This window comes from Marmota monax, unplaced genomic scaffold, assembly GCF_021218885.2.
Source record: "Marmota monax isolate L192 unplaced genomic scaffold, Marmota_monax_Labrador192_F-V1.1 WCK01_AAM20220418_F8-fsc00119, whole genome shotgun sequence".
NCBI lineage: Eukaryota > Metazoa > Chordata > Mammalia > Rodentia > Sciuridae > Marmota > Marmota monax.
This window is the reverse complement of record NW_026694771.1, coordinates 5,444,988-5,458,887: the sequence shown is the minus strand read 5'-3', so window position 1 is coordinate 5,458,887 and position 13,900 is coordinate 5,444,988. Positions and strand designations below refer to the sequence as shown.

The 13,900-nt window shown below is 34.8% G+C and overlaps 1 protein-coding gene across 1 annotated transcript; it reads left to right on the top strand.

The window, feature by feature from the left end:
* Window positions 1-213: 213 nt before the first annotated feature.
* Window positions 214-13,415, top strand: LOC124079546 (OX-2 membrane glycoprotein-like). Its single transcript, XM_046425135.2, has 4 exons — window positions 214-324; window positions 4,504-4,842; window positions 5,525-5,824; window positions 13,306-13,415. Exons 1-4 carry the CDS (start codon window positions 261-263, stop codon window positions 13,413-13,415), a joined length of 813 nt encoding a protein of 270 aa, XP_046281091.2. The 5' UTR covers window positions 214-260.
* The last annotated feature ends 485 nt before the right edge of the window (window positions 13,416-13,900 follow it).

Sequence of the window (13,900 nt, the reverse complement as noted above, 5' to 3'; positions counted from 1 at the left end):
CTTGCAAATCAGTAGAAAAGGAGCCTGTGAATAAATCGTGTGACAGTTACAAACAGCAGACAGATATTTAGAAAAATGTTTTTATAGATCTAAGTACCTGAAAAGAACTGGTGGCTAGGCAGACCAGGAAGTTGAAAAACAACAGTTTACAGACTTAATGAGTAACAGGTAGTGAATGGTGCATATTCACTATCAGTTCACAGTGCTGGAGGTAGGATAAGAAAATGCATCAATAGTGAAAGTTCTCATCAACAAATTCCATGGGTTTCCCACTCCACCTTGTCCCCCACCTCTTGATTCTTCCCATCTGTGCACAACAATCAGGTAACTCTACAGTTTTTCTTTCAAACATGTTTGGCTGGAATCAATAGTTTAAAAAATGCCTATTTACTTTTATACAGTGAGGTAAACAAGGTGGTATGTTTGCGTCTGTATCATGTGGCTATTTAATCATGTAGCTAGCAAGTTGTTTAAACTGAGTATGTTTGAAACAATGAGTTATTCAACAGAATGCAAGAAAGGTAAGAATGAAGAGTCTTTCTGCATCAGAGGAGTATCTGAGTAACTCAAACTGGAGGTTATAAACCAACCAGAAGCATATGAACTCTTGGCAAACTTGCTTTGCTTTGTAGGAGTCCTTGTGAATATATTGAAGCAGCATATCTGCCTTTTAGTTTTGAGTCTGACTTGTTCTGTGTCTCTTCTTGTTCATGAAGACCTTTTTGATACTATCAAGTCTGTAAATCTTTTCCTTTGTGGGTTTGTCTATCCTTACGAGCTTTAAGAATTAACAAGTATTCGGTCCTATTATTTTTAGTCATTTATTTATTTATTTATTTATTTATTTTTTACATTATATACATTTTATTCAAACAAAAAGTCCATAAAACTTTAACACATCATTTAAACTACAATTTGAGAAGGCATTTATTTTATTTGGAATGCTCCAATGAAAGAAATAAGAAATAAAATGATTATGTATGTCTCAGATGGCAAATAAATATACAACAGTATGTTAAAGAAGTCTTACCAATAGTTGGGTAACTTCTTATAAATCAAAATCATTTTTAGTCATTTAAAATTATTTAATTAAAGATATTTAACCTGAATTCTTCTAAATCCATTTGGTTCATGATAAAAGCAATAACCAGTGTTCTTTAAGAATTCAGGAGATTTTTTTTTTTTTAAATCACAGTGATTTCGAGATCAAAGAAAAACAGTAACTTCTAGTTAAGGAGTTTTTTTTTTTCCCCTGGGGGAGGTATCGTTTGAATTCAATTAGATATTTGAATTCCGTTGAATTCAAAGTTGAATGATGGATGACAGAAGCTGAGGCCAATGGGTGGTGACATAGAAGAAATCAGCATGTCCTGTTCTTTCTGTTCTATTCCCCTAATATACTTCAGCACCTAAAATGCACAGCTCATTGTGACCAAGATTTAGTATAGTGGTACAGAAGGTGCTTAGCAAGGAATGCTCCTTTGAACATCTCTGTTTATGTTTTTGGAAAATCTATACATGTACTTCTATTAGGCATGTAGTTAGAAGTAGATTGGCTGATTATAGGAGTGCTTGTATAGTCCTCATTTTAATTAGTGTATTCCTGATGACAAAGTTGAGCAACTTAAATACATTTATTGGCCATTTAAATACTCTATTTTGTGTGTGATGTGTGTATTCAAATATTTTGTTCAGTTTTCCATTGATTTGTTGATTTGTGGAAATATATATACATTAGGGTATAAATCTTTGTCATGTACACATATGGAAAATATATTTTCTCACTCCATGGGTTGCCTCCTTACTTTTGAAGACGTATCTTTTGGTGAATTGAAGTTATTAAATCCTAAGATAAGCTAGCTTTTCATTTATTACTTCATATCACCAAGAAAGGAATAAGGCACTAAATAACAATGTATTCCCTATTTAAAAAATCAATGGCACCGGTACAGTGGCACTGACCTGTAATCCCAATGGCTTGGAAGGCTGAAGCAGGAGGATGGAAAGTTCAAAGTTAGCTTCAACAACTTTGCAAGGCCCTAAGCAACTTAGCAAGTCCCTGTCTCAAAATAATAGATAAAAAAAGGGCTGGGCATGTGGCTCAGTGGTGGGTCCAATCCTCATTATCAAAAAAAAAAAAAAAAAGAGAGAGAGAGAGAGAGAGAAATCATTGGCTACCACAGTCATATAGATGTTATACAATATTCTAAAAACTGTGTTTTATCTCTCACATTTAGATATTCAGTGCATTTTAAATAGATTTTTTTTTGTCTCTGGTCTTAGGTGGTAGCCAATCTATAATTTGTCCATACAGATGTCCCATGGACACAGCATTTATTGGGAAGATCATCTTTTTATGCAACATGACATTACTTTAGCTTTTCATCTAGATAGTAAGTCTTCAGTTTATTGTATTGGCTTTTTAGAATCAACTCCTTAATTCAAGAATTAAAAAAAAATTAAGAACTACTTGCATTTTGATTAAATTTCCACTGAGTTTCAAATTTAACTTGGGGAGGATTGACATTTAATTTTTTTTCTATCTGAATATGGTATATTTCTAAATTTATATATATCTTCTTTGTTTCTAAGAAGTCTTTTGTAGATTTAAGTAGAGAGGTTTTATATATCTTCCATTTTGTTTATTTCTAGATTTTCTTTTCATTAGGAGGGTGAACTATTGTAAGTACTATTCTCAAGTGTATATTTTCTACTTGCTTAGTGTGCATATATAGAGATACAATGATTCTTTAAAATGGCTTATTTTTTTTAGAAAGCTTTAGGCTTATAGAAAAATTGAGAAGCTAGTAGACAGTTTCAGTAACTCCCATGACTAGATTTTCCTGTTATTAACATTACATATTAGTATGATAACATTTGTTAAAATTAATAAACCAAATCTGATACATTGTCCATAACTAACATCCATAGTAAATTTATGTTACTTTAGTTTGTATTCAATGTGTTTTCTGTGCCTGGATCCCATCCAAGGTATCACATTACACAACCCTGTCATATCTCCTTATGCCCCCATTAGCTATAGGAATTTCTCAGAGTTTCCTTGTTTTTGATGACCATGACTATTTTGAGGAGGGGATGTTTGGCAAAAGAAGCTGCTCACCTTAGGGCACAGCAGGAAATAAAAGAGAAAAAGGAGCTATAGGGATTTCAACATCCATTTCAAGGGCCTGGCCTAATGACCTAGTTTCTTGCACTATGTTCCACCTCCTAAAGATTGCATTACCTCCCAATAGCACTGCAGCACATTTAGGGATAAATGCCTGTTTATCAGCAACATCTAAGATCCAAACTGTAACACCACATATTAAAAGAATTGTGTAACATGCCAAGCATGGCGGCACACACCTAAAATCCCAGGGACTCAGGAAGTTGAGGCAGGACTATCACAAGTTCAAGGCCAGCCTCAGCAACTTAGTGGGGCCCTAAGCAGCTTTGTGAGACCTTGTCTCAAAATAAAAAATTAAAAGGGCCAGGAAAGTTGCTCAGTGGTTAAGCACCCTGATTTCAATCACTGTACCCAGGGGTGTGGGGCGGAGCGATGTTATTGAGCAGACATCTCATTAAATGAAATACACTCTAGCTCTGGGTTTTAAAAAACAAAACAAACAAACACCTCTCTATTCCCTGATTTCTAGTTTCTTACCTACAGAGAACTGACAACCCCAGATTACTCACCTCTGAGATATTCTCTCTTCCTGAAATTTTATTCCCTCTAGTTTTTCTTGGTTTTGCCGTTGTCTGATGCTCTTAAGTATATTGTTATGTAATTAATTCAACTTTCCTAGTTGTTCTCAGAGAGTGTTAATATCCCACAGAGTACTCCATCCTACCTAGCTATGACATTTTATGATTCTAGTTTTTATTTAGGTTTGCAGATTGTGACACTTAGAAAACACATTCAAACACACACATACACACACACATATCACTTAATATAAAAATTTTCCAAAGTCTTTACAGAAGCAAAATAACATTTTACTTAACTTTCTATTAGAGAATACATAATCAGATGCCCTTTTCTACATATCAGGAAAATTATTAAATTTTTTTTGTTCAACCAACAGAGAAACTGTGGCCTCCTGCCAGTCTTCTATTGTAGCAGAAGATTGAGGAAATCAGTGCTTTTGAAGGTCTAAAGGTTTTATTTGCTCTATGAATTCTATGCCCATAATACCTCACCTTTAGTTTAGATCAGTTAGTAGCATTCTTACCTTGTGATCTACTTTAACTAAAAAGCATTTTTAAAAGCTAACAATACTCATGTTGCTTAATTTGTGTTTCAACTTTGTTACTCAATAAATATGAATTGATTAGGTAATATATGCTAGAAATAATTTTAGAACTAGATATTCAATATAGAAGAGTTTATTTTCTAGTGAGCAAGACAGATAAATAAATGATAATTAAAAGATAGAGAGGTAAGTGCTATGATATGCATTAGCATAAAAGCACATTTTTCTTAATTTTGAACTTTATTTTCAGATTCCTTACATAAAATAAAGCATAACAGTAATGAAACAGCTGTATTAGGAGCAAGTGTGACCATTTTCTGCAATTTGACAACTCCAGCAAATGTCGTGCAAATCACCTGGCAGAAGATCCAAGACTCTCTACCACAAAATATTGGCACTTACAGCAGTAAATACGGAGAAAAGATTCTTCCACCATACATAGACAGGCTGCACTGCAAGATCATTGAACCCAATTGCTCCTTCCTGACAATCAATGAAGTAACATTTGACGACGAAGCCTGCTACAAATGTGTCTTTAACGTGTTTCCTCATGGAAGTCATGGAGGAAAAGTCTGCCTGAACATCTTAAGTATTTAAATGTTTTCTGTGGGATCAGAGTACTGAGGCAGAAATCATGGGCTTGTGGTATTTTAAGGTTGGCATTCAGAGAATGTTAGAGGATGAAGGACTGATAGAGAGCATCCCAGCCAAGTCATTTACTATATGTAAGGGATTAAAAAAAGGGGTTGGGGGAAAGCCAGTAATGATCAAGTGACTGCCAATGTTCACACAGTGCAGGACCTTCTCCCCTGTCCTCTAACTTCTTTACCCTGCACTGGCTTTCATCTGTGAAGCATCCCTTCATTCAGCTGCAGAGTTGAGAAAAGTGAGGAAAAGAAAAAGACTTTAGGGAAAGAGAAAGAATGATGAGGATTAAGAGAATAAGGAGTTTCCAGTCTTCAAATAAACAAAATGCCTCATGGCTTGTGGCAGTGCGACACAGTCACCTTACTATATTGTGATAAATGTAACTTTTAGGCTGGATGAAAGTTGAGACACCAGTTGTTCCTCTCACCTTGGAGGGGCTGTGGGTATAGGAAATGATACTATGAGGTTGTTGTTTGTTTTTTTTAAATGCAAGGAAAGTATCTGAGAGGGCTCTTCTCAACATTTTGGGATCATATAAAAATTTGGGGAGGCCAAGTTTTAACAGCATAGGAATCTGGTATGGTATATTTTCATACTTAATTGTGTTTCTCTTTCTGCCTCAGCTGTAACTGAATTAACATCGGAACCCCGATTCAGTCCTGACTCTGAAGGTTTTCTTAGCTTTAATTATTCAGCCGTGGGAAAACCTGCACCTCGAATTTCTCTTTTCCCCTCACGGATCCTGAATTGTCCACCTGAGGAGTACCTTGCTCAGAACCCCAATGGTACCATAACAGTTACTAAAATGTACACCATCTCTATGGAAACTGTGAGGTCCCTAGGACTCCAACACCTGATTGTGCACATGGATCACCCTCTAAGGAATGAAGAGAAGATTGTTTCTCTGCCAAAAAAACAAGAATGTAAGTAGCAGTGAAGCCCAGAGAGGGGAAATATTTATCTTCCCTTAAAATTCACTTTCATAGGTGTTTGTTAAGTCATGTACTTTGAAAAAAAAAATCATACACATGCATAGTTAAAAGACTGAAATAATGAAGACAGCCTCATAAACCTGCTCACCTGCTCCCTGGGGCAGCTGTTTTTAAATGGAAGATTTTGAAATTGATCTTGATATGTCTTCTACCCAATTTCTACCTCAATCACTTTGGGCTTATTTACTCTACCTTCAACTTTTCCTCTGTCCTTTCCCTTCCTCTGCAACCTTTATGGTTAAGCCTGTTTCTTGTTTCATACTCCACAAAAAGTCTCTCTTTGCTGTCCATTTCTTTCTGCCTTCTTTCCCTTCAAGCTCTGCCAACTGTATTTATAACCATAATTTTTTTTTATTATGACTAGGTATAAACCATTTATTCTTTTACCGAAGTAAAATAACAAAGTATTGTTGATGGACTCCCAGACAGAAGGCTTTAAGGAGTAAAAAAAGTAATTATTTGTAATTAGTATGTTAAGGTTTTAATGAAATAAAAATTTATATACAACATCATTCTCAAACTAGAAGCCTTAAATAGGTTAGCCCCAAAGTGTTTCTTTTTAAACAGTTTAAATTATTTGTCAACATTTAAAGATCCATAAATTTCAGGTGAATATTATGGGTTTCATCTTTTCTCTAAAATGGAAAGTTCTGGCAAAGCTGGGCCCACATTTGTGCTCGGTGACGACTATCTCATCTTGGTTCCTTAGCTTGGGTGTGGGTGCTCACTCAGTTCTATAACCATAATTAAACAGGGTTAATAGGAATGGGATAATTTTTAAAGAGCTCAAGAAATAGTATGTGAATAATGTCTTTATATTCTACCCAATAATCTTTTAAAATTAGAATTTCTCCAAATATTTACTCTACATACTGATAATCTGAGGTTTTATTCTACCACTTTACCATTTATTTTCTGTTATCTCACCTTTAGTCTCTAAATATTTATGGTACATACTGACAATTTAAGGGTTTAATCTACCACACTCCTATCATTTTCTGTTAGCTCACCTGTTCCTGTCTCTCTTTTTTTACTAATTTATTTTGGTTAATGATTTATCTATATTTCCTTTCCCCCATATATTGGTTTATAGATTACATTATTTTAGTGATTGGCTTGGAAATTATAACATACATCATGACTAATTAAGGCCTAAAAAATTTAATACTTTAGTAATCACTTCCCAACAGTGCAATGAGTTTATATTAACTCCCACTCCTTGTGCCAATATTTTTGGGCATTCTTTATGCTTATATATCATAGCATATTATCATTGCTATGACTGTTATTTGTTGTACTATTCATTTAGATTTACCCTCTCTGTTGCTATTCATTTCCTTGCCCATTTTTCATGCTTTTCTCTGAAATAATTTTTCCTCTATGTGGAGAATTTCTCTATTGCTTTCCTTTAGTAGAGGCTTACCTGGGACCAATTTTCTCAATATTTTTGATTAAAGAATATGTCTTTACTTTTGAAGAACATTTTCACAAAATTTGTGATTCCAATTTGACAGATTTTTTTGCATTAATTTGACAATGTCAAATATGTCATTTTATTGACTTTCTATTACCATGATTACTGTTGAAAAGACATTTCTTCGTCTTGTTGCTTAGTCTTTAGAAAGAAAAGTATCTTCCCCATCCCCAGCTCTGGCTATGTGTAAGATTTTCTCCTGGTGTTTGTTGCTTACCAGTTTTATTATCATGTGCCCTAATGTAGTATTCTTATTCTGCTTGTGGTTGTCCAAAACCCTTGATTTCTTTTTTCTTTCTTTCTTTCTTTCTTTTTTTTTTTTTTTTTGTGGTGCTGGGTATTGAACCCAGGCAGGCCTTGTGCATGCAAGGCAAGCATTCTACCAACTGAGCTATCTATATCTCCAGCCTTTTGATTTCTTAATATGGGAGAAAATATCCTTTTCTATAAATGTTCCACATTTTGTTTACCCATCCATCAGTTTATAAATATCTGAGTTATTTTCATTTTTTGTTATGGCAAATGATTTTGCTATGAATATTTGTGTAAAAGTTTTTGCATGTGTGCATGTTTCCAATTCTCTTGGGAATAGACCCAAAAGTAAATTGGTGGTTCACATGGTAATATGATATTGACCTTTTTGAGGAACTACTAAACTGTTTTCCACAGTGGTTGAACCATTTTAAGTTCCTAATAGCAATACACGAATGTTTGAATTTCTTCACAATCTTTCTAATGCTTTTTATTCTCTCAATTTTAAAAGAAATTATAGTCATAGCAGTGGAGGTGAAGGGGTATGTTACTGAAGTACTTTATACTCTTTAACCTAAATTCCCAAATGCTCATATCCCCAGCCCTGGGAAAAACTAATTTGATTTATATATCTATACATCTGTACATTTTCATGTAAATGTAATCATATTTGTGGTCTTTTGTTATGTATGATTTTATCTTCTCTCAGAAAGCATTTACTTTTGCTTTCTGTAGGTGCTTATTAGGGATAGATTGCCTTAATACAATTAGGGATTAGATGACTTGAAATAGTCTATACTCTTCACTCCTTGAAAAGTGGAGTCTCTTTCTGGTCCATTCTTTTTTGATTTTGTTGTTTTTGCTTTTTTGTTTGTTTGTTTTGGGTACTAGGGATTGAACTTGGGTTACTTAACCACTGAGCCACATCCTCAGTCCTTTTTTATTTTGAGGTGAAGTCTTGCTAAATTGCTTTGGGTCTCACTAAGTTGCTGAGACTGGTTTTGAACTTGCCATCCTCCTTCCTCAGCCTCCCAAACTGCTGGGATTAGAGGTGTGTGCCTGGCTCTGGTTCATCTTTTCTACTGGAGTTTAACTCTTTGGAATTTTAAGCCTCAAGTCCTACCAGGACCCTTTGCCTTGGTAGACTTTTAATTCCAGGCTTTATTGCTGACTTTTCTGCTCAACTTTTCAGTATCTCAGCTTTGGCTTTCACTTTAAAAATTTGTGCTTCTACTGAGTAAAAACATATCTTAAAATGAGACACTCCCTCTCTTGGCTTTCTCCTTTTACTAGGTCTACAAATTCTTAATGATCTGGTAACCCTTTGATGTTTCAGAACATTTTTAAAGTAATTTGTCCATATTTTCTTAATGTCTTCAGTGGGAGGGTTAGCCTCAAACTAATTAGGTCATTGCTAGAATTAAAACCTGCCTATATTACCCAATTTCATACTGATAAGCATCTTTTCTTCTGTTACAACTGCATTTCCATAGCTTTGTTGCCCATGGGGCCCTTGTCAAAATGTTCAGGAATTGCTGTGCTTTGAACCCCCTCTCCCAGAAGTATAAGACAGCATCATTTTCAACCCTTATCACATTGCCTTAGATATTCTCTACAGAAATGATGAAGAGATCCTGACTTACCTGCTAACCAGAATTTCCATCCTCTTTTTTTTTTTTTTTTTCTGAAGGAAGGTAGAAATGATATTCCTAACATTTTGCTCTATTTTGGGAATCCCTTTATGTTTGGATAAGCACTACAGAACAAGATTTGGATACAAGTGTCACCCAAAAGCTCCTGTGTTAACTCAGGAATATTCGGAGATGGGGCATGATTGGAAAAGGTGGGTCACTGGGGGCATGTCCCCAGTGCCATAGTCATGCACATATTCATATTCTCCCTCTGTCCTTCCTGGCCATCATGAGGTGAGCAGTGCTACTTCACCACCCTCTCTTGTTATGATGTTCTGCCTCGTCTTGGGCCCAGAGCAATGGACTTGACAGATCAGGGAATAAACCTTTGAAGCCATGAGCCAAAATAAGCTTTTCATCCTCCAGCTTGTTCTTGTTGGGTCATAGCAATGGAAGGCTGACTAACACACATATTCTATAGTTTATGTTAACCATCCTTCTGCCTGAATCGTCCATTGGTCCTGACGAGAAGTCACATGTCAATCTGCTAATTGCAATAGCATATACTACTCCATATTCTTTTCTTCTTTATTTTTGTTGTGGTTTGGAGATGAGATGTCCCCCAAACGCTGATGTGTGAGACAATCCAAGAAAGCTTACAGAGAAAATGATTGGGTTGTGAGAGCCTTAACCTAATAAGTGTATTAATCCTCTGACAGGAATTAACTGGGCACTCACGGTAGGTAATTGGGGTGTGGCTGGAGAAGGTGGGTCCCTAGGGGTGTGGCTTTGGGGTTTATATTTATATCCTTCTTGAGCAGAGCTCTCTCTGCATTCCGGTCCCATGTTCTCAGATGCTTTCCTCCTCCACACCCTTCCACCATGATGTTCTACTTCACCTTGAGTCCCGGAGAATGGAGTTATCCATCCACGGACTGTGACCTCTGAAACTGTGAGCCTCCAAATAAACTTTTCCTTCTTTAATTGTTCTTGTCAGATCTTTTGGTCACAGCAATGAAAAAACTGATTAAAACAATCCTAGTGCCATGTTTTGTTTTGTTTGTTTATTCATTTTATCCTTGCATGTGAATACATGTGCTGCATTCATTTAATCTAAAATATTTCAATTCTGAGCATTTTCTAATTTCTCTGATAATTTCCTGCCTGTTCATCTAACTGATTCTTTTTGTATAAACCTCTGAGTAAATAAGCATTGAAATATTTGGATTCGATTTTTTTTTTGAATTTTCGTATGTTTTTTTTCTCAAAATTATCTTCAAACTGATTCATTGAATTTTTCCTTTTTTGGACAAATCAGGTTTTTAATTTAGAATTGCTTTGGGGATTTAAAATGAAAATTGTCTATTTTTTATAGACTTTAAGAAAGTAATATCAAATATATCTGGGAATAATAATTTGTAAAGATTATATTTAACTTCTGTTTCTTTAATTGTCTTCCCTTACCTCCACCCCTACCATTTTAACATTATGTTTCTTTTACTTAGCCGCCTCACTTGGATGAAGCTTTCTTTATTGGAGGTTTATAAAAGGCTACAGTTTTTGGTGGGGTGAACTTTTGTGTGTAGATAGGAGACCCTGAAAATCAGAGTGTAAAGGCCTTCATTCTGAAGCCCTGAACTAAATAGCCCTTAGTTATTTGAAGTGAGTTCAATAAGTCACACCTACTCCTCCATTTTTATTTTGGCTGGGTTGTAAGCATCTTGGCTGTCCAGCGTTGCACTTTGGAATATAAAGTAGGTGATTTTAACTATAAATTCTGTTACCCCCCCCCCCCGAGTCATCTTCTGCTTTTTCAAGGCTCTTTCTTCGTGTGTTGTCTGCTTTGTACCTCCCCAAGGCTGCAGCCTCTTTTATCTTGTACCTTCATAGCTCATTGCTTTGTCTTCTTTACATCTCCTATGTTTGATTCTTCATAATTTCTTATCACTGGAAGTTCCTCTGCAGTATTTTTGTTGTTTTGAATTTAAATCTTTTACTTTTATCACTATAATTTTAATTAAGTCTCAAGAAATATTTTTGCTTATCTGTCTCTCGAAGCTGAAATTAATTAGTTTCTTTTTCCTGGTAAATCTCCCCATCTTATCTCCCATCAATCTATTGGCTAGTTTGGTTAACTTATGGTTAAGTTTACTTCTTACTAAGGTACAAAGTCTGTAAGAAGTAATGTGAATTTATAAAAGCATTATTCTTGCTTACTTTTGTGACGTATGTACTATCTCATTGAATATATATATATATATATATATATATATATATATATATATATATATATATATTGTGTGTGTGTGTGGGGGGGGGTTTGTTTGTTTGTTGTGTTTTGTTTTTTTCCTCTCAATACCAGGAACTGAACCCAGGGACACTTGACCACTGGGTCACATCCCCAGACCTATTTTTGTATTTTACTTAGAGACAGGGCCTCATTGAGTTGCTTAGTGCCTTGCTAAATTGCTGAGGTTGGCTTTGAATTCACAATCCTCCTACCTCAGCCTCCCAAGCTGCTGGGATTACAGGTGTGCACCATCACAGAGTCTTACTTTTGCTGAGGCTGGCTTTGAACTGGCGATCCTCCTTTCTCAGCTTCCGGAGCCACTGGGATTACTGGCGTGTGCCACCATGCCTAGCTCCCCTATGCTTCTTTGTTGTTGACTTTAGAGATTTATGTTCACATTTGGGTCTTCAGGTTCAGTCTCCTCTGACTATTTAGAATGGGTATGTAGTATCTCATTGAATAAGAACATCAGTAAAAACAGAAGCTCACACAAAACAATGGCTGAGCACTCAAAAGTAAATGGCCAAAGTTATTCAACTAAAACACAGGTGCTTTTCTAACAGTATTTAGGGAAGAAGAAACTAGTGACAAGGCTCTCTTTTCCTTCATTGGTAATAGAAAATTCAAACCAGCAAATTAAACAGGGGTGAAAGTTTACTATAGGATTAATATTTATATTTAGGAGAATTTTAAAAAGGATAAGACCAACAAATAAACAAATAAACCCCTACCCTGACAAGACTTAAGAATATAAAACTCACAATATTTCATGCATTTAACATAACTTCAAATTTCCTTAGGGGCCAACATAAAACACAAGTTCAATTTTCTATTTTATCTAAGAACAATCATTGTTAATCCTTAAGAATGGCCTTTTGTTAATTTTAAATTATATTAAAAGAAGTAGGAATTATATTCAAAGGCAACATAGAAAGAAGAGGTATCTATCATATGATTTGGGAACACTAGGATCAAAAAAACCCTATTTTTAAAAGTGTTGATGCTCAAAACCTTGCAGTTTGTTTTTTGTTTTCCCAAGAGTTCATCTTCTGGAGTTGGAACTGAACTTGTTTCCCAATTTTGCCACTTAATCACTGTGTATTTAAGTGATTCTCTTAACTACAGACACTGCATTTCCCCATCTGTACCTAATAACTGTACCTACCAGTTAATGTAAATAATCCTTGTAAAAAGCTTCTTACAGTTTTTTATATGTTAATCTTAAATATTTGTTATTATTAGAAATTCATTTTCTGATGTTATTACAGACTCTAAATTTCATTTTGGTAATGTAGTCATCCAGTATACTATATTTTGCTTAATCATTTTTCTATGATGAATATTTAAGTGGTTATGTAATTTTTTTCTCCTTTTTGAGATCAATAGGATTATATTAAATATCACATGTCTTATTTTGAAGAATATGTACCAGTTTGAGTATATTTTACTATATTTTTTTATAAATTGGAATATGGCACATTCTTGTAAAGAATAAATTTGAATGTCAGTGAAGCAGTAAGAATCAAAAGAAGAGAAGGAAGAAAAAGGGAAAGGGGGAAGGAGAGAAGAGGCATTGAGGAATGAAATTAACCAAATTATTTGTACATACAAACATATCACAATGAATTCAGCACATGTAATTATGATAAACCAATAAAATTAATAATAAAAAAGGAATATTGCAAATTAAAGGTACCAGGATGCAGTACACTGTAGAGGAAAAAAAGTATGGTCATGAAGAACATGTTTCTGGTTTTTCTTTCAGGTGCTACTTGTTCTTCTACTTGCATGTATATAGTTTCGATGATCTTCGTTTGTGTTTTTCTTAGCGCACTCCTCCTCATTCTCTATTTTGTTTGGAGAAAGAAAAAGTAAGTCATATTACTATATGTTTGTGATAAAGAAAGTTGTTAAAACAAGATTAGTTTTAAATATTTTTGCAATAATTCCAAGGGATCTGGCAAAATCCATCATGAAAAGAGGAATGAAAACTCTTCCATATGCTTGGTTCTTCCCATTATCAGGGGTGTGTCTTTGTCAAAATGATACTTTACTTAGGATTGCCATAAAGGTGTAACCACTTATGCTTGTAGTAAATTGAGTTTAAGATTTTTTATTGAGATTTTTATAGGAGACTGCATATGGACCCTAGACAACTGGTGGGAGGGAGTCCACTGTGTAGTAGAAAAGACTGAGTCTGGGAGCCCCAAATAAGTCTGACTAAGCCATAATGAGCTGAAAGTGATCTTATTTTTACAAGACTAATATAATAAAATATCCGTTCGGTAATCCAACAAATACTTCCTGAGGCCTCTATATTGCTGTGCATTGTTCTCAGTATCAAAGACAGAATTGAAACA

Bases quoted from the DNA above. Each gene is read 5' to 3' on its own strand.
- LOC124079546 (XM_046425135.2), top strand. From the start codon at position 261: ATGGGTTTCCCACTCCACCTTGTCCCCCACCTCTTGATTCTTCCCATC. The intron at 325-4,503 runs GTAACTCTACAG...CTTTATTTTCAG, and splicing joins CATCTGTGCACAACAATCAG to ATTCCTTACATAAAATAAAG. The intron at 4,843-5,524 runs GTATTTAAATGT...TTTCTGCCTCAG, and splicing joins AGTCTGCCTGAACATCTTAA to CTGTAACTGAATTAACATCG.